We start from the raw sequence: 23,521 nt of genomic DNA, 5'->3' as shown, positions 1-23,521 counted from the left end.
CTCATTTCCCTCTCCATTTCTCACTTGCCAGGGCATCCTGCAGTTTGAAAATACTATAGAACACCCAGCTGCAAAATCTCACCTATTGGTGTTTGCTAAAACCTCAGGTGCAAAAGAGTGCAACCAAGATTATCAGAGGGCTGGAATACCTTATGAATAGAGACGTTCTTAAATGCTTTTATTTTTTTGCAGATTTCGTTTTTCTGACAAATGAGAAGTGCAGAAAGTGTTGTTATGTGTTTTTATTCCAAGGGTGCATTTGAGCACAACTTTTTGAGCTTTCTGGTTTGGAAGAAAGATAATTAAGCAGGAACGTAGTTGTGACTTATAAAATAATGCATGGCGTGAAGAGTGAAAAATTGTTCTCTCTCTTACAAGGAGGACCTCATCCAGTTAAACCGATTGGTGGGGATTTAGGACCAACAAAACGAAACACTAGTTCTGCACTATGTTAAGACACCTGTGGAATATGTTGCCACAAGATGTGATGACCACTAGCTCGGATGACTTGAGAAGGGATTAGGCAAAACTCATGGGGGACAAGTCTGCCAGTGGCTCCTTACCATGATGTATCCCGAGGTTCAGCAGCAGTGCGCCTCTGTGTACCAGTTGCTGGAGAGCAGTGGCAGGAGGAGAAGTCTATCCTCCTCTCCTGCATATGGGCATCCTGTTGGTGAAGCTGGTGGGTCACTGGGAAGCAAGATGCAGAACCAGGTGGCCTTGGGAATGTTCTAGCAGGGCTCTTCTGATGTTCTCATTCTCCAGGTAAAAGATGTGGTGACCTGGGCCACTGATGTCCAGGCCAAATAGAAGAAATCCTAACTCTGCAGCTCACTAAGGGGCAGAGGGACCAAAATGACTGGTGGACTCTGGACCATAGTAATGTTCACATTGCCTCCAGTGCATGTGCAGAGTTCTCTTGCTTGTAAGAGTATCAACATTTCAGCAGTATGATATTCCTTATACTTAGCTTGGTCAACAGTTACCTTGGGCAGTTTAAAGCTTTATGTTCTGTGAAAAGTCCTCAGAGAGGAGGCTATGAGGCTTCCTTTTGGAGGAGAGTTCCCGAGTGTCTGCCAAGAAGACCCAACTCCCAGTGGGTGCTAGCCTGGCCTCCAGATAAGGTGAAATTCAGAGAAGGACCTCCTCACAGCCTTAAGTGTCAGAGGGCGTGGGGGAGGGGCTCATATAGTACCGTATTTTTCGCTCCATAAGACACACTTCCCCCCCCAAAAAGTGGGGGGGAAAGTGTGTGCGTCTTATGGAGCGAATACTGCAAAAAAGAGTGCACGTTGGGGACCTTAATGAAGGGGGGATCTTCATGCCAGTTTATGATCCCGTTCACCCTAATAAAGGGAGGGATCTTCATGCCAGTTTATGATCCCGTTCACCCTAATAAAGGGAGGGATCTTCATGCCAGTTTATGATCCCGTTCACCCTAATAAAGGGAGGGATCTTCATGCCAGTTTATGATCCCGTTCACCCTAATAAAGGGAGGGATCTTCATGCCAGTTTATGATCCCGTTCACCCTAATAAAGGGAGGGATCTTCATGCCAGTTTATGATCCCGTTCACCCTAAGAAGAGGGGATGGTTCAAATGTTATTCTGTTCTAGTTTATTAAATATTTTATTACACTATTTGGTTCAGAATTTTTTTTTTCCTGTTTACCTCATCTAAAAAATAGGTACGTCTTATGGTCAGGTGCGTCTTATGGAGCGAAAAATACGGTATATTGCTTGTAAAAGGCACAGAGAAAGCTCTGTTTGCAAGACAAAACAGTCTTCCAGCTCAGGGAAAGAACAGGAAAAAACCCAGCAAGCTATTATTTGAATCTGTCTCTAGCAAGGTGTGGAAGAATCCTGTGAATTTCAAAAGCTAGCTTATGATTTTTAGTTGGTTCCAGTCAAGAAATTTACATTGCTGTTTGGATTTTTCTCTAATGGCCAAAATGAGTACAAAGGCATCCCTAATGCGGATTGCACCTGGGGAAGTGGTGCTTACCTGTAGTTCAGCAGTTCCTGTAGTTCTGGAAGCTTAAGGGTGATGCAGTCATGTTGCCCCCAACCATCCAGGCTCTCGCATTGATTTAAATGCAAAAAGCCCACCACCCTATTTTTGGGCCCAGCCCCTGTGTTCTCTTACTGATGAATGGCAAAAACACTATTGAAGGCCAGCGCATGCATCTACTAGGACTGAAATGGCCTGAAGATTGACAAAGGGAGGCTCACAGCAGTGTGGTGAGGCGCTGGGGGCAACCCACCCCGCCTAGTGACGCCACTGCATGCATTTTGTTTCTTGAATGCTATTAACTGGCATTGGCATTAGTGGCTGTGTTGTGTGTTCATTCTTCAAGGGGGTGTGTGTTTCATGTTTAGCTTAAACCGCTACATCAGTGACTGTTGAGCAACCACTTCCAGACCTTTTCATTTCCTCTTGTCAGTCCTGGGAAATTTACTGTGATGTCAGTGTGAACCTTTCTTTTAAAAAAAAAAAATTAAAAACCCTTCACTTCCTTGCTGGATGGACTTCCTGCCTTCGAAAGATGCAGTGTAAGTCCCTGAATAGCCCTGCCATCACCAGGCCCTTCCTGCCTGATAAGATTAAGCAGTGATGAGAAACCCTGCTTATGTCATGCATAGAGGAAGGGGAAGGAAGGGGGGAAAGTAACTTTCCTTCAGCTGAAGATCATTTTTTCTGGGCTGCATAATAGCATTGCTTGATTGTTTCCATTAAAATATTGGAATGTTTCCATTAAAATATTCCATTAAAATATTCCCCCCCCCCCACTCCAGTTCAGTGCTGTGGCTTAGATCCAGATTTTTCTTTTTGGCTTTCTTCTGAAATTAAAAGCTCTGCTTGAAGAGAACAATTAAAGCATGCCGTATTGATGGCAAATATCTATAACAGGGAGCACAGATGTGCACCCCAGTTGTTTTCCTGCAGCAAATGGGTTCCGTGATGGTGTGGAATTCCCAGAAGAGGTTATGGACTTTGACAGAAAATCCACCATTGGTTCCAAACTCAGATTTGTCGTCTTATTGTTAGAAGTTATGTGTTCACATACATTCACTAGCCTGATAGTGGCAAGTATGGGGCTAGCAGGAATAAAGAGGCCCAGATTGATGAGTCTGCAAGGACAAAGGTAGCAGGTGACAAGCGTTTCAGAATTGGTGCCTCTCAAACACTCCAGATGCCATTCTCTTCTCTCCCCCTCCCTACCACTGTTGCTATCTTGGCCCTGGGCATTTTCAGACCTCAGCAGGCGCATCCAGAGAATACCGTAATTCGCAGCAAAACAAAAATCTGTTTGAAAGCCTTCTATCAAACCACCATCTGGGAGAGTCAAGGCAGGAGGTCTGGTCTAGAGGGTAGAGCCTCCATTTGCCTGAAGATTAACATCCACAAGGTCACCAGTTCGAGGCCACCGGCACCCTGCGACCTTGAAGCAGCTGGCAAGCTGCAGCTGAGCTGTTCCATCTGCTCGGAGCGTGGGAGGATGGAGGCCAGAATGTTAAACCAGATCGGAGTGTAACAGCTTGAATGTGGTGGTTCTTGAAAGAGAGAACCTTCTTTCAATTTGTAAAAATCCCTGCGTGGATTTAATAAGCCTGCCTGTGTAAACCGCCTTGAATAAAGTCTTGAATAAAGACCAAGAAAGGCGGTATATAAATACTGTATATTATTATTATTATTATTATTATTATTATTATTCACAGACTTATTTTCCCCACACACAAAAAAAAAAATACAGGAATACACCCAGACCAGATGTTTGACAGTATCTTCCCTCACAGTTGCCCCCCTGCAGCAACTATTATTGAGGTATACTATCTCTGAACATGGAGGTTCCATATGGCTATCACAACTAGTAGCCAGTGATAGCCTCTTCCACATAAGGAAAATGCCACATATTCTCAACCTAAAGAAAAAACAAGGCACAAGTGGGGGTCCAGGGCACTGGATTGCCCAGAACAGCCCTTCTCTTCTAGTTAGTAGTCTCTTTTCTTATCTTCCAGCCGCCAGCCTGAGCCACCAAAGAAGGAGAAGGAGACATCCACATCCACCTCTTCTCAGTCCAAGAGAGCAGACGAGTGGAAGGATCCTTGGCGCCGATCAAAATCCCCCAAGAAGAAGCATGGACTGTCGGCTTCTCCCAGTCATGCACGCAGACGCCGGAAAACCTCTGCCTCGTCGGCTTCTGCCTCTGGTTCTTCAAGGTGCAAAAATTGGGAGGGTTGGCGGCAACACAGGGAGATCTCTTTGAGTTTGCATCCTTCCCGTCCCAGAGGGAGAGGAAATGCTCAAGTAGGAGCATGTTAGCCAGTGGTGGGAGGCATGGGACTAAAGCAAGTGCAGCAAAGGAGAATAGGCTGTTGGAAGGAGAGGAGTTACTTTTGGAAAAACATCCTGCTCATCAGTGACGTGTTAGTGGTGGAAGGGTAGGACATCTTGCTTTGCACACAATTGGTCCCAGCTTCACACCTTGGTAGTTTCTCCCAGTCAGGCTGGAGAAGACCCTTCTGCGCCCTTGGCAGGCTGCTGCTGCGAGCCAAGAGTCTGACCCAATAGAAGGTAGCTTCTTATGGAAGTAGCCACTGAAAATAGGCCCAGTCTCTTGGGGTACAAATTCTAGCATCTAGTGTGACCCTAGAAGATTCTTGCTTTTGCATGGAGGGAACTGGCAATTCCAGAAAGCAAGTAGCGCATGAGGATAAGAACTTCTCTGGGGAACTCTGATTGCCAAGCTACATGATGCATTTCCCCTTTCTTTCCTTCCAGGTCGTCATCTCGCTCCTCCTCATACTCTGGCTCTGGTTCTTCACGATCCCATTCCAGATCTTCCTCGTACAGCTCCTACTCTAGTCGCTCTTCCAGGCACAGCTCCTTCTCAGGCAGTCGGTCCAGGTACTGTTTCTCTGACTTGTCACCTTAGAGCAGTGTTTTCAGCCACTCTGTTGTGGACCGTTGTGCTGCGAACGGTCTGCAGCTGTGCCGCAGAAGTTTGGGGGGGAGGGTCACTTATTAGTAGGGTGATGGGGGTATGTGAACTCCCTGCCAGCAGCATGGATTGCCTTGTCAGTTGTCAAAAAACTGATTTGTGTGCCTTGACAACTTTAGTGCCTTGTCAGTGTGCCACGAGATGAAAAAGATTGAAAACAGCCGCTTTAGAGGTTCTCTTCTGTAGTCAAAGAAGTGTCAGTTGCAGACACTTGTTAAGGATTTTGAATGCATTCTGCTTGAATTTGCGTGTACTTTGAGCAGCCATAAAGGACAGGGTGCCTTATCTGGTATTTTGTCCAACTAGGTCAAGAAATCAAAGCAGGGAAAAGCCAAGCCAGGTTGTGGAGTACCCAAGAGCAGTGGGATTTATTATTCTTTTAACCAAAAGACCCAAAAAATATATGTGTACGCCATTGTATAAAATTACCCAGTTATTTGGCAATTGCTCAGAAGCAGAAAAAAAGAATAATCAGTACATCCCTGACATTGTGGGTGTCTGTTTCCATGTAGATTGTTCTGAGTACAATATACATCATTGCGCTGTTCTGAGTACAATATACATCATTGCGTTGTTCTGAGTGGAGTATACATCATTGCGCTGGCAAGGCACACTCTTTCTGCAAGCTAGACTTTATCACATACAGACCAGCTCCTCTTTCTTTTTCCGCTGCAGAGGGGAGGGCGCTAAACACTGTCCAACCTTCCTCTGGCTCCCTTCTGGCTCCTTGATAGATGTTTATAAAACTAGACATGAAGTGAAGAAAGTGGACAGTTCTTTCTTCTTCTCTCATGGAACTAGGACTCATGCAGTGAGTCTTATTGCTAGGGGACCCAAGCAAGTACTTCTTCCCCCAGCTCATAATTAATTTATGAAATTTGCTACCCTAAAGGTCATGATGGCTGCTAGCTTGAGATGACTTTAAAATTAAGGGGATCAGACAGGTGAATAAAGGATGTCTACTAGTGGCTGCCTGCCACCTCCACATCCAATGGCGGGGGTGGAATTTCTTCCAGCCCTAACTTTCATTCCATCTTTGCCTGGACTTACATTTGGCTGGCTGCATTATGAGGCAGATTTCATGTCCAAAGAGTTGAAGAGAAACACAACATAAGAGCATAAGCATAAGTGCATACAGTCATTGTACCCATGCTCCCTGACTTACGAACATCCGACTTAGACAGCTGCGTTGGCACCGCTGCAGCGTGTCTTTTACTCCAAGCCCACTAACTCGTACATCTGATCCGTTGACACCTGCAGTTTGCCCACGAGTAAGTGTGATGGTGTTTATGATTGTGACTCACTGTTGACATCTTAAACAGGTATCTTTGTCGTCGTCACCACGTGATTTGAACAGAGGCAATTCCCACAGCGCCAAGCTGTGCCGATCAACTTTATGTGTGTTTGGATTAGCTTCTGCACCAGAAGCTGATATAAGGATGATGAAATGTCCAGATGTAACAAAAAGATTGTTCCTTATCTGAAGAGAGAGAGAGAAAAGGTTTACATTTGTTTACATTTGTTGTGTAAACATATGGTGGCAATCTTGTGACCCGCTAGAAATCCATCAACAAAGGCAGTAGTAACATGTGGTAGGAAGCATTTATGGCATCTTGTGATTCCTTGTCAATCAGTGCCCAGCCAGGCTGCTGCTACCCTCAATGTAACTTTTTTTCCCTAGCGTCCCCCAAAGGCAGCTCGGCTTGGAAGGTCCCTCCTGCCTCGTTCCTCATGGTTTGTCACTTCTGAGCCTCTGTCATAGCCTTGTACCACGTTGGGCCGTTATCTCTCTCAGTATGGCCTGCACTGATTCATTGCAGCTCTTCACAGTTTCAGGTGTGGAAATTCCTTCTGCTAACAACTGGACTTGGGACCTTTTGCATGTGCAACTCCTGCCAGGAGCAGCAACAGGTGGTTTAAAATGATGGAACAGCGCACAGTTCCAAAAGCAGCCAATTTGAGGCCAGTTCATATTACAGAGCTCAACTGTGAAACATGCGCATGCACACGTACCCTGCTTCTTGGCGCCTGGAGAAACAAGCCCCTTCTCTCTGGATTCAAACAGGACAGAACTTCACCTTTCTCCAGGATTGAACTGCGCCCACCCTGGATATAGCTCAGGGCCAAGCCTCAGATTAAATCCCTGGCAGCATCCTCCAGATCAGGCAGAGGACCATTCCTTTCTGAATTGGAGAGTGATGGCGCATCAGTATCAGTGATACTGAACTAGATGGACCAGGGTCTGACGGTTTCCTTTGGACAAAAAGCAGAATGGAGAAAGGGCCGCCTGTCAGACAAGAACTTGCTAACATCCACCGATTGCAGAACTTGAGGCAGGAGAAGAGGGAGGTTGAGCCACCTGTTTGTTCCCTTCTGTTTGTAAGGTTCTGGTGTTTCCTCACTGAAAGTGCCATTTGACAAGCAAGGAGTGCCAAGAGGGAGGTTCAGTGGCAGTTTGGGGATAAGAGGAGCTGCACGTGCAGACAGTCTGGGAAAGGGCAGAGATTCCTGGCAGGGTGCTGAAGCACCACCCTCAATTACCTGGCAGGTCTTCCTTGATATGCCACCCACACTGCTTGAAGGGCTGATAACCTGGCATTTCCCAGTCCCCACCTTAAGAGCTGAAGGATGCCACATACTGTCTTTGCGTGATTCAGTGGCCATGTAAGAGCCCCGTGGACACAGAACAGAAGCCACCCTGGAAGTGCTGGGCATGCTCAAGGATAATGGCCTTCCCCACTGGAAATTCCAAAATACCTGGATAATGAGAGTTTCAAATGAGGAGAAATGTTCTACCAGCTTGCAAATACCTACAGAAATGACTGGAGTGGCGTAATGTTAAAGGGGGGGTTTGATCACAATTCCTCTTAAAGAATTGCTGTGGCTGATCTGCACTCTGGCCAGGAAGAGGCTTCTGCTACAGCAAAAGGCATGTCTTACCTGGCTCTCTCTTTCTGATCCAATTGTGCAGGTCCCGGTCCTTCTCATCGTCCCCATCGCCTTCCCCAACACCGTCCCCGCACAAGCCCCTTGCCAAAGCGAAAGGGGAACCTGCAGCACCTGCTGGAAAGGGGTAAGCAGCTGTGTCTGCACTGGGCCAGGCACTCTGCAGCAGAGCACGAGACCTTGCCGGTTCAGGCTTGTACTCCTGTTTTTTGTTTGCCAGTAACTGGGCCAAGAGGTAAGTCATCTCTAGTGCAGCTGGTCAAGTCAAACCCTGACCAGCAGTGGAGGCTATTGATGAGAGGTAGGAGGAACACTTCTTGCAGCTGACACTTTTGCCCTTCACATATGGGTGGGGGGAGAGTGTGTGTGGCTCATTTCTGCCTGGCATGGATTATCATACTAGAGACACAGTAGTTGGTGGTGTGGATATGAAGACCCAGCTAAGACCAGGAAGATCCAGGTTCAAATCTCTGCTCAGTTACAAAACTTCCTGGGTGACCTCGGAAGTCATGATCTCTCAGCTTCACCTACCTCACAGGGTTGTTGCAAGGACAAAAGAAAGGGAGGATCTATGTACTCTGAGCTCCTTGGAGGAAGGGCAGCATAGAAATGTGAAAAATAAACAATAAATGAAATGTTCTTGGTTGAGACTCAGTGAATAGCCTGATCTTTTAGTCTCATGGGCTAACTTAACAGCTGTTTTTTGGAGAAATAAAAAAGACACCAAGAGAGAATGTCCCAAAGGATGCTGGAAAATGCCTTTCATGTACAATGCCCTTATGTAGCCTTCATTTAATATCAGACATATTTGGACACTGCAGACAAAGGAATGCCAAGTACCTGTGGAGCCCAAAAGGCATTTGAATGTTCTTAACAATACTATGTATTAAAGACAATTTCATGTAGAACAGATCTATCAATGGCTACTGGTCAAGGTGGGTAAATGGAACCTCCTTATTAAAAAGCAGTCTGCCTGATGCTAGGAAGGCTACTGCCTTCAAGCCCTGCTTGCATGCCTTCCAGATATGAGCAGGACTGCTCTTACGTTGTCTAGGTACTTTATGAGACCTTTGAGGAAGTTTTGTGATCTAAAGGTACGACGACCCTATTTGCTGCTGTTATATTTGGAACCTGAAAGAGATCAGATGTGTAAGGTGTGGTACTAAATTAAAGCAAATACAATAAGTGTGTGTACTTAAAATATTGATTTTAAAAGTGACGTTGGCTCTCCTCCCCGCAAACACTCTGTGTTGGCGTGACAACCTCCTGACACCTGAGGCAGTGTTGCAAGTCAGCAGAGGTGCCTTCTTATCTGTAGCAATGATTTTTTGGCAAGAGACCTGTAGCAAATAAACTTCAGAAACTTCTGTACACTGAGAAGGGACCCATCATCCTATGTAGCTCTTTCACAAGTCTGCACTTGTATTGCCACAGCACAGAAATCTAGCCCAGATTTCAGTGTCCTGCTTTCATGATGAGGGCAAAATGTTATTATCCCATTTTGACCCTAGAGACTGGCTTGGGCATGTTTGGGTAGCGTTTGGGGAAAACTCGGAGGCCTTGGTGACTTTGTAGGCTCAGTTTGGGCTTTGTGCGCCAAATCCCAGTGATCTGTCACATCACATTGGGAAGATTTGCGGCCCAGCCATAGCTCACGCATGTCTTCCCATTGAGCATACCAACCAAGATAGTAAAACCAGGCCTGGTCCCAGTAAAAGTTCCAAGCTGTTCCCCACTGACCTCCCCTTTCCCTGTTTTTGCTTTTCCAGTGAAAAGACTGTGAAGAAACTTGCTGCTGCCCCTCCAGCACCACCTCCAGTTGCTAAGACTGCACCAGCAGCACCGGAGCCAGCCAAGCCGGGGGATACCCGAGAGGCCAGGCGGAAGGAGCGCCAGGCCCGGACACCACCCAGGAGGTAGGAGAAGCAAGAACGCTTCCTACAAAATGGGGGGGAACAGAAGGGCATGATGCGCCCAAGGGATCTTGCACTGCAGAGTCTTCCCAAGATTTGGCTGGTGGTTTTGAAATCTGCATATGAAATTCAAACGCCAAGCAAGCTTTTGCCGCTTCACTGTCTATTTGCCCATCGGTGTCACTCTGGAGTGTTAGCCGTGGGTCCACATCAGCTTCCCATCCAGAGACTTCTAAGTTCTCAACTTCTGCAAACTTGGTGCTGAAGGGAGGGTCTTGGAAATGAAATGGAGATGAGATGTCTGTGCATAAAATTGGCATAACACTGTGAATTGGCATAACACAGCATTTGTCAATGTTTCAATTATCTCATACTGCTCGTGCATGTAGGCCCATCACCTGAACCACCAGATGTAACTGGCAATGACATCATCACCAGTTACGTCTGAGTTGGGAGGCCTATACAGGGTGACCAGGTACAGTGGAGGACAGACTGCCTGTACCCTTGTTTCTCAAACTCCTTGGGAGTTTGAAAACTGAGATAAGTGTGTGTGGGTCTGGGGTAAAGGCAGCAGCATGATTCCCAGGATCGTGCCACTGCTGAGGTGGATCCGGGTGATTTTCACTTACCTGAGCCAGCCCCTGCCTCCTGGGGGTGTGGGGAGCCCTGCAGAGGCTTCTGCAAGGCTTCTGCAAGGCTCCTGAAGCCTCCAAAGTAAACAAAAAAAAAAATCAGAACCCACATCCTGTTCTGATTTTTTGGTACTTTTTAGAGGCTTGAGGGGCCCTGCAGAAGCCTCTGCACCATGAAAATCACCCCTGATTAGCTTGACAGTGGCATGATCCTGGAGATTGTGCTCTGCCTTTGCCCTTTAAGGGGACAGAGGCAGAACTTGGCAGGCTGGGGCATCGCAACCCCCCAGAGAACCTCTGGCCTGTACCTTTAACCATTGTATGGAAGAGGGAATTCTGGCAGGTGCAGCTCAGTATGGAAGGGTTGTTTAAGCTGCACCTGCCAAAATTCTCTCTTCTGTGCAATGGTTAAAGCTATGGGCACTCTGTTCTCCATTGTATTTGGTCACCCTGGGCCTGTAAGACTGGGACACAATGCGCCAAACACCAGTATGAGACTCAGAGTGGGTGGGAGGACGTTTTCATGAAAACTGCGTGCTAGAGCTCTGCCGCCAATCCAAGCCTCCAACTGTTTTTTGATGCATTGCGTCCCAGTTTTGCTCCTGGGTAGCGGGTGTCCAAGGGTGCTGTCAGGCACCATCTCCTGTACCACTGGTGGTTACATGTACCACCTGTTGAGAAACACTGGCACAACAGGTTTCAATAAATGGGCCACAACTTGCAATGTGCTTTGTAGACCAGACGAGAGAATCTGGATCTCCATTTCCATGTGTCCGAAAGGTTATTTTAGTCGTTTGGGAATGTGAGAGAGCCCTACTGGAGATCAGGTGAAAGGTCAACTTACTCTGGCATCCCACTTTGCACAGTGACCAACCAAGTGCCCCCAGGAAGCCCATGTGCAGGGCATGAAGGCAAGAGCTTCCAGTGGCTGGTATTTAAAGAGACACTTCCTCTCACCATAGCAGTTCCATGGTTGATCTGACCACTCGCTATTGACAGCAGCCTCAGCTGTCTCAGTGGAAGATCGTCTTAATAACTTAGAGCCACATCTAAATTTGCACTCATGAGAAATAGGGTTTTGTGGGTGTTTTGTTTTTCTGGGTTGACAAGCCCCTTCCTGCTTCCATCTGGCAAGCTCCTGGAAGCACTGGCCAGCCCTCTTGTGCTGAAGTCACCTGACATTTATCCCTGGCTCATTGCCACATGCTAGGAAAGCTCACCAGCTTCTTCTTGATCTCCTGGCAGGCGGGCCATCAGCTGCAGTGTGAGTGGCAGTGGCAGCAGCTACAGTGGCTCCAGCTCCCGTTCGCGATCTGTGTCACGTTCTCTTTCTCGGTCTCATTCCCGATCCTCCTCAGCCTCTGTCTCCCCGTCCCCATCTGGTTCCAGAAAATCCAGGTGAGAGATTTTACTGCTTCAGGATTTGGAGGGTTCAGATGTGCAGTTTCCATTGGCAGGGGCAGTTCTTTCCAGCACAGGATCTGTTTATTAGATGTGCCCCCCCCCCCAGTATTTAACAGATCGGCTTTTATCAGAAAGTCCCAAGCGCGACTGGACAGAATTAGAGCAGCAAATAATCTTGCTTGACCATGGCCAGCCAGACTTGCTCACAGATAGGGCGTTTTGGTGGTGATTTCTTCCCGTTGATAGTCATCATCTCCGTGAAATGCCCAGTGTCAACACAAAACCCTTATTTCTGAGCTACAGCCATTTTTCCAAGTGGCTGTCACTGTGTGCTCCATTCCTTGGTTAACTTACTTTTTGTGTGAAGGAATCTATTTTGGCTTCAAGCTGCTGCCAAGGGGGGAAAAAGATATAGAGGAAGCAACTGTGCTGATGGTATTAGCCTGCTTTGCATAACCTCTCATGCTTCTGAGATGCTATTTGCCAGGTCTAGCCTTGGTGACCTTGTGCAAGTTGCACGCAGCCCAGTCTCCCTCTCTGTCCAGGCCTGGTAGCCACCCTTCTACTTTGCTTCCTGTGACAGGCCCTCCTCTCACTTGATGTGGCCTCCCTCTCCAGCATTGTGGGAATTTTCTGAATCTGACTGTTCTTGAAGAAGCTGTGCAATTGGCCAGTATTTTGCTTTTGACAGGTTCTCTCAGCTTCTGGAAACATCATACGTGTTGCATGATGGCACAGCAAGTCAGACAGTGGGGCAGGTGGGGGAGAGACTTGTAACCAGGCAGGTTGACAGACAAAGGAACAGGTGTTGACCTTATTGTACCAAAAAAAAAAAAAAAAAAGACAGTGAGCCTTCATTGAGGCACTTGTCAGCCAGGTCAGGGTCTGATTTGCACTCCCCCCCAAATCAGGTCCCTGAGTGTGAGCAGCGTCTCATCCGTCTCTAGTGCCTCCTCCAGCAGCAGTTCTGTCCGCAGTGCTGACTCGGAAGACATGTATGCAGACCTGGCCAGCCCAGTCTCTTCTGCCAGCTCCCGATCCCCAACCCCAGCACAGCAGAAGAAGGAGAGAGGTGAGTGGCTCTTCGTTTGCCTTGGACTATTGTCTGCTTGGATGTCTTAGGATGCCTTTTGGTCCTCCCTTTCTCTTGGCTGCAAAATGCACATCCCTTCTTTGCAATTTAGTTTGGATCATTCTTTGGAAACCAGAGTCATATTTGCAAAAATCTGTGAAATTCTGTGGATGTAGCAGATGAGATCCATTTTGCTGGGGACAGAATGTGAATGTTCTGCTAAGCTAGAGGGAGGGCAGACTAGCTCTTTGGTCACAGAAGTGTGTTCTGGTTTTAGCAGGAAAGCCCAAAAAAGAAGGCGGGGGCGTCAAGGAGGAGAAGCGGAGGCGGGAAGCCCCCACGCAGCCGCCCAAGCCAGCCAAGCCCGTGCAAGGGAGCAAGTCCCAGCAGCTGCCCCCACCCCAGCAGCTCCCACCTCTCCAGCCGCAGCCAGCAGGCTTCAGTGCCCACAAAGAAATCAAACTAACACTGTTAAACAAGGTGAGATTCCGGGGGAGGGGGGTGGAATGCCAAGGAGGCTGCCCTAAACAGTTGTGTTCTGTTTCTTCTTTGTGTTTGTTCTTCACGGAGCTTCCTCCCTTTCTTCACGCTTCAGAAATGACCCCAGCCCTGGACAATGATAGGCACTGGGTTCTTGAGCTTAACAACCTGAGGAACTTGTGTTTCTAACTTCCGCAGTGGGCAAAATCAACTGGAATGTATGGATCCTGCTTGGAGGAATCTAAGGAGCCAAAGCCAGGGCTGGTGGTGGAGGGAAGTGCTACTTAGGCTGAACAGGGTCTCCTGAGGATGGGCCTCAGTGCACGGCACTGCTCTAAGTTTCCCCTTTGTGACCGCCTGAATTTGCAGATACAGATACTTTTATACCTGTCACAAGTTTGGGGGTTTCTCTGGGCAAGGAGTTGGGGTTACCCTCAGTGTTGCAATTAGCTTCTGGCCTTCCCCGGCTGAAAGAAGTGGTTAAAGAGTAAGTGTTGCAGGTCCAAAGAGTCTCAAGTCACTGACCCATCTCTGCTAGAGATGCTGGAGAGCCACTACCAGTCCAGTGCTAAGCTGAGTGGATCAGGGTCTGGCTTGGATAAAGGTACCGGCATTGGTTCAACCAGGAGCATCTGTGGCCTGCTGGCATTTCACTTGCCAGCCACACATTCAGCCTGCAGGATCTCTAGTAGTGAGTTGGAAAGAGGCTATTGCTTCCGATGGAGCAGCTGCTTGGCTCATATATTTGAATGAGACCGTTTCCAAGGAAGGAACCATCTAGCAGCAGGCTCCATGCGCACAGCCTTGTCTGTTTGCTTTTGTAGGTGCAAGGTACCTGGTGTTCCAAGGACAGGGTTTGTGTGAGAGGAAGATTGGCACCTCACTGGAATGTCTGGGGGGTGCAGTGGGCATCTTCTCTGTAGAACGCGCTCATTGTGCCTTCCCCATGGGGAGGAATCCATCCTGGGGAAGGCCCACCTACTAGCTACTAGGCCATGTTGCAGCTATCTCTCCCCCCCCCCCCGAAGCTAGTGACACTGGTTTGTACATAGGAGATGGGGAAATCAAAAGCAAGTGGGCAAATCATTCTAGGGGAGGGTGGCCCTGCCAGGTGACCCCTGTGTATGGGGAGGTTTGACTCCCTTCTTTTAGCGCGGGTCCTAATGTACAACCAGCCCCTTGCCCACGTAGGCCTGCTTGGGATATCACACTCAAGTGGGACAGAATGACGGGAACTACCTTTCCTGCTTGTACAGGACAAGCAGGCGTGACAAATCAGCTTTTGGTAAGTTGAAGAGAGGAGCAAGCAAATGAGCAGCATGAAGATTCGGGAGATCTTGTTATTTTGGCCTCTCCTAGGGTTTATGCTACTCAAATATGCTTCCTCTCTGATAAGGAAAGACTGGCTTTTGCTTTGGATCCAGCTAAAAGGACCAGAAGCAAAGAGAACCATGGCTTGGTTGGATAATTGCCCAAGATAGACACTTATCTGTCCAGTGCTAGCAGGATCTCCCTTGGCTCCTGCAGCCCTGGGCTCTAGCCAGAAGCCACAAGAGACAAGCTTTGCATGAAGTCCCTAAGCACAAACAGCCTGTTCCCAGGAGCTGTTTCCACATCCTGCCATGTGGACAGGACCCTTTTTTCCTTGTCTCCCCCCCAAACCCCACATGATTGGTTGACTGCCTCTGTTATGTGTTTAGGCCACCGACAAAGGAAGCAGCAGGAAGAGGTACGAGCCCTCCGACAAAGACCGGCAGGCTTCTCCCCCGGCCAAGCGGATCAACCTGTCTCCAGACAGAGGTGAGGAAATGGGACTGCCAGCTAGTGCAGTGGCTCTTGGTGGCTCTTAGGCAGCATGCTGTCAAATTCTCCCTCTCACCGCTGCTGCAGTGCCACCAGGCTTGGACTGACACAGGCTAGCTTAAACTGAAACAGGCAAAGGTGCCTGTTTGCAGCTCTGCCTACTTTTGCTTTCTGACACAAAGTCTTTGCTTGGAGAGCCAACAGCGTCAGTATGCGTTGAAAACCTTTTCCACTGAAACAGGCACTGGTGGAATTCAGCATGTAGTTCTGCACCCTAAAAGGCACCATTTGGGGTGGGGGGGATTTCAGGACTACAGAGGTTATCTTGAAAATACCCAAACATTGAAAGAAGCTGGCCAGGGGCACACTCCATTTCATGCCCTCTTCACTGTTGTTAGTGGGTCATTCACACACCTTTCCTTCAGGCCATAGAATTCTGCTTTTCCTGGAGCAGTATTTTCAGATATCTATGTGTGCCTTTATTTGGGACACTTTTATATTTCAGCCCGTTTAATTTTTTTTAAAAAAATCCCTAGTACAATAGCAGACACAATATGTGATTGAAAATCCAAAAAAAGCAACAGATGCCTGGCAACAACAAAACTCAGCAGAAGCAATTATAGGTTGAGCGTCATTATTCAAGTGGATGGCAAAAAAGGCACTACAGCAAATCTATTTAAAAAACAAAGTTTCTTTGCTCTTTGTTCTTTGATTTAAAAACAGCCTTGCTGATCTTTGTGATGTAAGATAAGAGTCGTTAAGACGACAATCCATCAATCTCCTCCAAATGCTTCACTCAGTCCCTCCCTTCACCAATGCAAAGTGATCACCTTTCTTTCACTGCTCAGGGGGAAGGGAGGGGTTGCCTGGAGAGAGGATTGATGGATTGTCAGCCAGCTGCCCCCCCCTCTCTCATATTGAGGAGGCAGTTGTTAAAGGACTGTTCAGTTTTTTAAAGGGGTGCATTTTTCCCCTTCCCCAGGGATCAGCACATTTCTTCTCATTGCAGGGGCCATTCGTGTTGTGTCAAATCCATGTATAAAAAATCCATGTATAAATAGGCTGGACCTGTACAACCATCTATTACCTTTCAAGCTGCAATTAAAACGTGCTGGGAATTTTGTCCCGTTCCCCCGTCACCACCCAGCTGACTTCAGAGGTGGGGACCGATTCCTGCCCACTCAGTGGTCACATTCTGGCTTTGATGACATGATCACTCATCGGTGACAGCCGTGTGTGGCAAAGGTTGACATCCCTGGCTTTCTCCCAAATCTGTTGCAAGGCAATGGAGGTTGATTCACTGCAGGCTGATGCACTCTCTCTGCTTGCTGACTGGGCTAATCGTGGAGATTCAGTCAACCAGTGCTTAACCTGGATTCTTTCAGGTTAAGCACTGAATAAGCATTTGCTATTGCTCATTCAATCCTCCTCCAGCGAGGCCTCCTGGAGGGTTTTTAAGGCTTCTGTAACTTGTTTTTTCCTCCATTGTAAAACTGCTTTGAGTGCCTTTGCCAAAGAAGTCCCGAAATGCAGCAGCAAGCGAAGCAATAAATAAATCCAGGGCACTCCTAGCAATGCCAGGCCTTGGCAGTCACCCCGGGGCATGCTTGGTGTTGCCTCACTGTTGCCGAGGCAACAGCTTCCCTGAGAGCATCAACAGCTGTGCCGCATTCCTTGTGCTGACCTCGCCACTGGAAAAATGCATTGTACAAATCAGAACCGGTACAGCTGAAGAGAGTGTGAGCTGGAAAGTCCCCAGTTCAGATCTCACCTTTGCTGTGAACTCATCACTCGACCTTGGGCCAGCTCCTGTTCTTTCTCAGTTTCGCCTTGAACTGTGATATGTAGATCAGAGGCAGGCAGGTAGCTAATTGGGTTCAATTGGCAGATCTCTGGGTAATTTGCAGTTGATCACAAAGGGTCCTGATTGTTGCTGTTTAATTATAGCAGGGCTGGTCGAACCCCACCCTAAGGGCTAGAGCCAGGGTTCAGTAGAATCCTTCTGCGCAGTGAGTGAACCTTTTGGTTCCTCTCCCATGCAGCTAATTCTGGAAGACCTGGACACCAGGACTGCTTTGGGCAGTCACATATGTCCAGATGTCCTGCAGCATGGTCTTCCAGGCCGCCGGGCAACAGATGCGACTTCCCAGAGCTTCCCGGTGCTCAAGTCTACCAGGAGAATGAATCGCATAAGAGCAAAACGAAAAGCTGTGATCTGGACGGTGACCGCATTTTCTGAACACAACAGTTGTGGCTTTGAGCACTGCAGAATTATAGCAACAATTTAAAAGATTTTTTCTTCTACCTTGAAACAAGCCACTTTGAATTCCCATTAGGGAGATAAAGCTGGGTATAAATTTGTAAATAGATAAAGTCTGCAGAGGCAAAAAAGAAAAAAAGAAAAAGCATCTTGCATAATGAAATTATGCAGCCAATTAGAGGATCAAACCCAGGAGTGGATTTTTGGTCTGCCCTGCAGGGTTGTTGTAAAGTTTGCTGAGACAATGTAGGTGAAACATTTTGAACATGTAAAGGGCTTTGTTGCTAATAATTGTTAGTTACTAAATTGTCCTTTTTCCACCATCTGTTTTTAAAGTAAACTCTTGTTTTAACAGTAGATAAAAGCGCACTTATTGTGAAACTTGGAAAATCATCATAATGATTGCACCACGAAAGAAGTTATTATCAAGTATATAGATGTGTGAATCTTCATCAGTGCAGCCTCTGCTGTTCCCTCGTCTGCTTGAATGTAGTCACATTAAATCCACAACTCCTCTCATCCTGGTTAGCCTCCCAATGTGGCTAATTTTTTTTAAAAATCCTGTTTGCCTGTTTTGGCAAATTGTCCATGCAATTTGTCTGTTTTAATTATGTTCCTTTCTCTTTCTCCTCTGCCCCCAGGTACTCGTGATAGGAAACCAACGGGAAGGCTCTCGTCACCCAAACAGGAACGTCAGCGGGGTCTCAACCTGAAGGCCTCTCCTGCCCAGGCAGACAAGTGAGTGCTCCTCCAGGATTCAAGCTGGCTGCTTGGCTTGGCTCTCCCTGTCTGCTGTTCCCGCGCTGTTTTTTTTTTTTTTAAGGTTGCCTCATCATATTTCCTTCGAAGAGAGGCCAGGGCTCAGGCAGCAGTAACTGATAGGGATCTTGGCTGGCAGGGAATCTCCGGGCGTTGTCCTAATGACAGCTATGTAGGCTTTCCTTGTTTGGGGGATGACTGGGTTCACTCACTCATCCCTGCTTGCCAGCCACATGCCAGGTTTATAGGCTCCGACGTTGGGGGTCCCCTTTGGCCTGATCTCATAGGGCTCTTCCCATGGAAGGTGGTCTGCTGCTTCTCCGTTCAGTGCATGCATACAAAGGATGTGCAGATTATGGTCTGCTTTGGTAATTGATAAGGACAGAACTGGCCATGGTGCTTAGGGCAGAGTGGATTATATGGGGACCAGTCTCTGTGCCACAGCAGAATGGCCTTTCAGGTGCTTTAAGCAAAACAGTTCCTCCTTTCCTTTCAGTGCTTTTGTCCTGCTATTGCAGAAGGGACTCCAAGCTTCTGTCTGAATAGCCCCATGAGCTGCATGGCAAGGGGTCAGGCCCAGTGGCTACATAGCTGTCTACCCAAGGGTCTGGCCCTTGCCACCTGACTGGTGAAGGTCAGGAATCACCCAGGGGTGCCTCTTGCACAACACCAGTGTTTTGAAGTCATGAATCAACTGCAGAAAGCGTGGGGTGAGGGAGAGCCACCACCTCATCCTGAAACGGCTTGGGTGTGGCCTGACAAAGCATCACCTCAGCGAATGGAAGTTTCCTCTGCAGAGACACCAGTGAGGAAGATTCTTTTGGCGAGGAGGATGGAAAGCTGAGGGCAGCTCAGGGAGCCAAAGCATCCCCCACCCACTCCAAAAGCTCCTACAACATTGTTGTGTGTGTGCCATTTGTGCAACCCCCACAGCTTCCTAAAATTGGCCCAGTAAGAGGCAGCCTTCCCTACCTGGTGCCTTGATGTGATGGAGGACGATTGCAACCAGGAGCAGAATAGCCTGGGGGCTCAGGGGAGGCAGGAGCACCGATCATAAGCTACCCCTGTCTTTCTCCTGACTCTTCGTATACACCTAGACCATCCTGCAAAAACCTGCTTTCCAGTAATGGCTGATAGATAAGGTCTGGATTGGGGCTCATGCTTCTCAACAGTCTGAGTTTTCTGGCTCAACCAAGAGATAAGAATGGACCATGTTGTAAGAAAGACCATCTGGGTATAGCTTCCACTTTTATCTCCCACTGGTTCATTGGAAACACTGTCATTGGTTAACAGCAATTCCATCAAATGCCACCTGAAGCAGCTTTCAAAACTGCTTGCACTGGAACTTTTCAGGATCCACCTAGACAAACAGGATGCGAGGGATGTCATCCCTCTTCTAGCTTCTGCACTGGATGGTTTCACAGTGCAGCAATCCGTGCTGTCAGGTGCAAAAGTCGTTTTCCTTGACATCTTTTTTACAGCACCAAAAAGGTTCCCAACCTTCTTGCTTGGACTAGAGTTCTCTGAGTACAGCACTGTCCCCTTCCTGAGAGCTCTGACCAGAGCTTCAAGCTCTTTGAAAGATGTTTCATCAGGACCCCAAATTTTGCAGCAGGCCTCTTCACATACATGTCTGGTTTAACTGTTCCACAGCCGAGCTGTGGAATGTTGGAGCAGCCAGAGCTGGGCTGTGGGGGTGCATTTCTGCCTGCTGTTGCTGCAGGGTTTGCTTGTGTTTGCATTGTGAACTGTGATTGCTTTACAGTTTGTTAATCCCTGCTGCTGCTACCTTTTTGCTTTTAAGTAAAGTTTTGATCGAAGTGGTTTACACAGATAAGAGCTAGAACAATCAGGCAGTTCTCTGCTGGGGGAGGAGGGCAGCCTGAGTGATTGAGTGAATGATCTCCCACTTGCTCTAGAGGCGTGACCCAGGATAATTAGCAAAAGCCTTAAGAGCCCTGCCAGCTTCCTGTCCTGCCCACTTTGGTGTCAAGCACTGACTTGAAGCTTGCTCCGCAATCCTGGCTTCCCTAGGCTGGCAGTTTCTTCCTTTCTCCTTTTGTCTTCCCTTCTCCTACCAGCTGTCCTTGATCTCCTCCTGCTTCTCCTTCCACCTGTTGTGGGGAGGGGTCATTTCCTAAGGTGGGAGAGAGAGAGAGAGTGAATGAAGAGCAGCAGCCCATTGCTGGAAGAGGGGGGGTTACAAAATACCCTCCACCTGACCCAAGCAACTGGAAAATTCTGAATTGGTGCTAAATAGGTTTAACAAATCAGGTCCTTGAAGTTCAGGTGCTCTAAGAGCCTTTTACCCAGTGCCTGCTTTTGGCCACTAGAGGGGGTTGGTTGGGCATACAAAGAGAGTCAACTGAGGGAAGAGGCACTATTCGGCTGCCTCTTCCTTCCTCTGCCTCCCTGGGGACAGAAGTGCTGCTGTCAGCATCTCCCCAACAGGCCACCAGCAAATACAGAGGGAAGGAGACATCCGCAGAGGAGATGCAGGGTAGGCATGCTGCTCCACAGTTTCCCCCTCCCCCCGCCACTTCTATGGCCTTCCAGCCCGTCCTTTCCTCACCATGGTGTTCTTTTCCCTTCCTCAGGAAACGCCCATTGTCACCCCAGTCCAAGAGTTCCAGCAAAGTCACAAGCATCCCAGGCAAAGCAGCCGAGCCAGCCCCCGCAGCCACAAAATCGGGCAAATCAAGCACATTGTCCCGGCGGGAGGAGCTCCTGAAGCAGCTGAAGGCCGTGGAAGACGCCATTGCTCGCAAACGGGCCAAGATCCCAGGGAAAGTATAGTCTGTCGTGGTCCAGCCTGGAATAGAGACTGCTCTGTGTTTTTATAAATAGTGTCCAAGCAGCCACTGGATTTTGCAGTTCTGTTTTATTTTGGCTGTGATCCTTTTTAAAAAAAAAAAATTGAAAAGATGATAAATTTTTGTCAGCTGAACACTTGCCCGCCCACCTGGATCTGAGACGGCTCCCTCTGGTTTCTTCCCCAGCCTACCTGTGGCAGAGGCAGCCACCGTGATGTTTCCGTGTCCATCATGAACAGCTGAGCCCTGCCAGAGGCCTCCTCTTCCACCCTACCCTGTCCTCCTCTCTGCTAGCTGCAAGTTGTATTTTCCTTAGTTAGCCCTGCTGTGTGTTGAGTGTCTTCAGCAGTGCAGTCCTACATGCTGTGTCAGGAGAGAGCTGAGCAAAGCCCCACGTCACCAGCCGGAAACGTCCCCTCTGTCAGTTCTTCTCTGTCCCCCCCCACCTCATCCCTGCTAGGAACTAAACTAAAGTCATGTAGATATCCTTGATGGAAATCTGGCCAGAAGATCCCACGTCTCTTTTATTTTAAGCAGAAGATTGTTGACTTTAAAAAAAAGGGGGAAAGCAACGATATTGTCAGGATGTGCATCTGGTAGGGAGGTCTTTTTTTCTTTTTTTTTTTTTGAGGGGTTACGCTGAAAATAAAGTATTTTGATAAACAGTTACTCTTCTTTGACCTGTTCTGTTCCTCTCTCCAGATGTCTGGTAACTCCCACCTTCTGCTTGAGCTCTGTGGGAACTAGGTATGCTTTGCATCTATAAGAGTGTAGAAAACTGATTTTTTAACCCATTTTTGCCCAGCCCACAGGTGTACACATTTTATCCCTGTTGTTCATATGCAACGTTGGGCAGAAATGGTTTAAAACCATTTTGAACGATCACTTGGGAGATAAGGCAGGATACAAATTTGTAAATAATTGAAAAAAATCTTGGGGTCTCCAAATGAAATGAATATGCGAAGTCCTTCTCTCCCTCAAATTGATGTTGGGGGGTGAGTGGACTTGCCCACTAGATAAACAAGAAACTGAAAACACATCTTTTGTCAGTTGAAAGTGTAGCTTCTCAAGATTTCTGTGCAGGCTACTACACAGAATGTGCATGTTTCATTGAAGCCTGTTTATTTGGCTGTGTGGTCCGCAATTGTAGCCCTCTGTTTTTAGTTGCTCTCTCTCCTTTGTCATGTCATGCAAGGAAGGAATGTACTTCAGTTTCAATAAGTGCAAGTTGAATATACAATTCCTCTCTAAGTACAGTGTCTTCAGCTAATCTGGAAAACTGTTTCTTTTCTGAGAGACAAATTGTCCTGTTTGGCTGTTTCTTTTGCACCCTGCTTGGCCTCTGACAGAGAAAGGATGGATGCACCTTTGCTCTGATCCAGCGAGGCTCCAATGATGGTCATAATTGCTAACTCAGGGTTAAAGACGGCCAGAGCCTGCTGTCTCAAGTGGAGTTCTTGTGTTCTGTGAATGAAGGTGCTCTTATTTGGGGCAGAGCAGTTTATTCAGAGGTGTGACCTTTCTTTGGAAGGGGCAGATGATTTTATTAGCCTGGGTCTAGCATTAATATCCCATTTCCTTTGAAAGTGTCTTGTTATGAAAAATGTTCAACCTGGAGCACAGCTTTATTGCACTCTGTGAATACGACAACATTTTAAGGAAGTGGATGTTTGTGTAGTATTTTCAAAACCCAGCAAGTAGCCTGCAGGCCTAAGTAAGTTCCTAGCACAAAGATTATCTTTTTTCCTCTGAAGTGAGTGACCACATCTTCCTCTACCATTCTGGTCTTTTCTATGACTTGGGCAAAGGCAAAGTGTAATGCCAGTTATGTCAGTCTGGTCGTCTCCTGCAGCCAGGAGCAGAGCCTGGCTTTTTAGGTGCATATGATAAGAATTGTTGGAAGGGTTCACAATCTGACTTGGTCAAATGGAAGATCATCATTAAAAAAAACAACAACAGTGTAATTCACTTACTATTTTTTTTCAAAAGCTGAAACTAAATCGGAACTGAGATCCACCCATTAAATAAATCAATTCATATTTATTGAGAGTACTCAGAGCCTCATTTTCATTTTAAACAGATGTCTCATAGGGTCAGGAATCATGAAAAGAAATGGTTTAAGTGTGTGTGACTTAAAACAGTCGAAAGCAGAGAATTTAAACTTTGAAACAAGAAAATAAAGTCCACCATTCTTGAACCAAGCAATTTAAAATCATTCAGTTTATGTAATCCAAGCAGTTTTATGGTTTGATTCTAATAGTCATCCATAAAATATCTATGCATATAAAAGTTTTAACTTGAGACCTCTGAAGACAGATGAGTGCATCTTCCTCAGAGTCACATTCCACCCTTGGAAAGGTGACAGAAAAGAGCCGTCTACCACTTCTACAAAGCCAGGGGGCCACTTGGGTGTCCTTTGCATGTTGGAAAAGAAACGG

General features: G+C 47.4%; 1 protein-coding gene across 4 annotated transcripts in view; it reads left to right on the top strand.

Annotated features, from left to right (window-relative positions):
• ZC3H18 (zinc finger CCCH-type containing 18) overlaps nt 1-21,752 on the top strand; it is a 55,357-nt gene extending 33,605 nt beyond the window's left edge. For 2 of the 4 annotated variants that reach the window (XM_066636997.1, XM_066636996.1), the window contains 10 exons: nt 4,019-4,219; nt 4,782-4,907; nt 7,973-8,074; nt 9,717-9,863; nt 11,738-11,890; nt 12,808-12,968; nt 13,246-13,448; nt 15,149-15,248; nt 18,153-18,249; nt 20,868-21,752. In XM_066636997.1, coding sequence (XP_066493094.1) covers nt 4,019-4,219; nt 4,782-4,907; nt 7,973-8,074; nt 9,717-9,863; nt 11,738-11,890; nt 12,808-12,968; nt 13,246-13,448; nt 15,149-15,248; nt 18,153-18,249; nt 20,868-21,066 — 1,489 coding nt within the window. In that variant the 3' untranslated portion in view covers nt 21,067-21,752. The remainder of the gene's footprint in view (nt 1-4,018; nt 4,220-4,781; nt 4,908-7,972; nt 8,075-9,716; nt 9,864-11,737; nt 11,891-12,807; nt 12,969-13,245; nt 13,449-15,148; nt 15,249-18,152; nt 18,250-20,867) is intronic. The other 2 variants (XM_066636999.1, XM_066636998.1) reach the window with 2 other exon arrangements.
• The last annotated feature ends 1,769 nt before the right edge of the window (nt 21,753-23,521 follow it).

Source organism: Tiliqua scincoides, chromosome 9 (genome assembly GCF_035046505.1).
Source record: "Tiliqua scincoides isolate rTilSci1 chromosome 9, rTilSci1.hap2, whole genome shotgun sequence".
Lineage (NCBI taxonomy): Eukaryota > Metazoa > Chordata > Lepidosauria > Squamata > Scincidae > Tiliqua > Tiliqua scincoides.
Note: the sequence above shows the minus strand (reverse complement) of the source record. Positions and strands in the feature narration are given on the sequence as shown.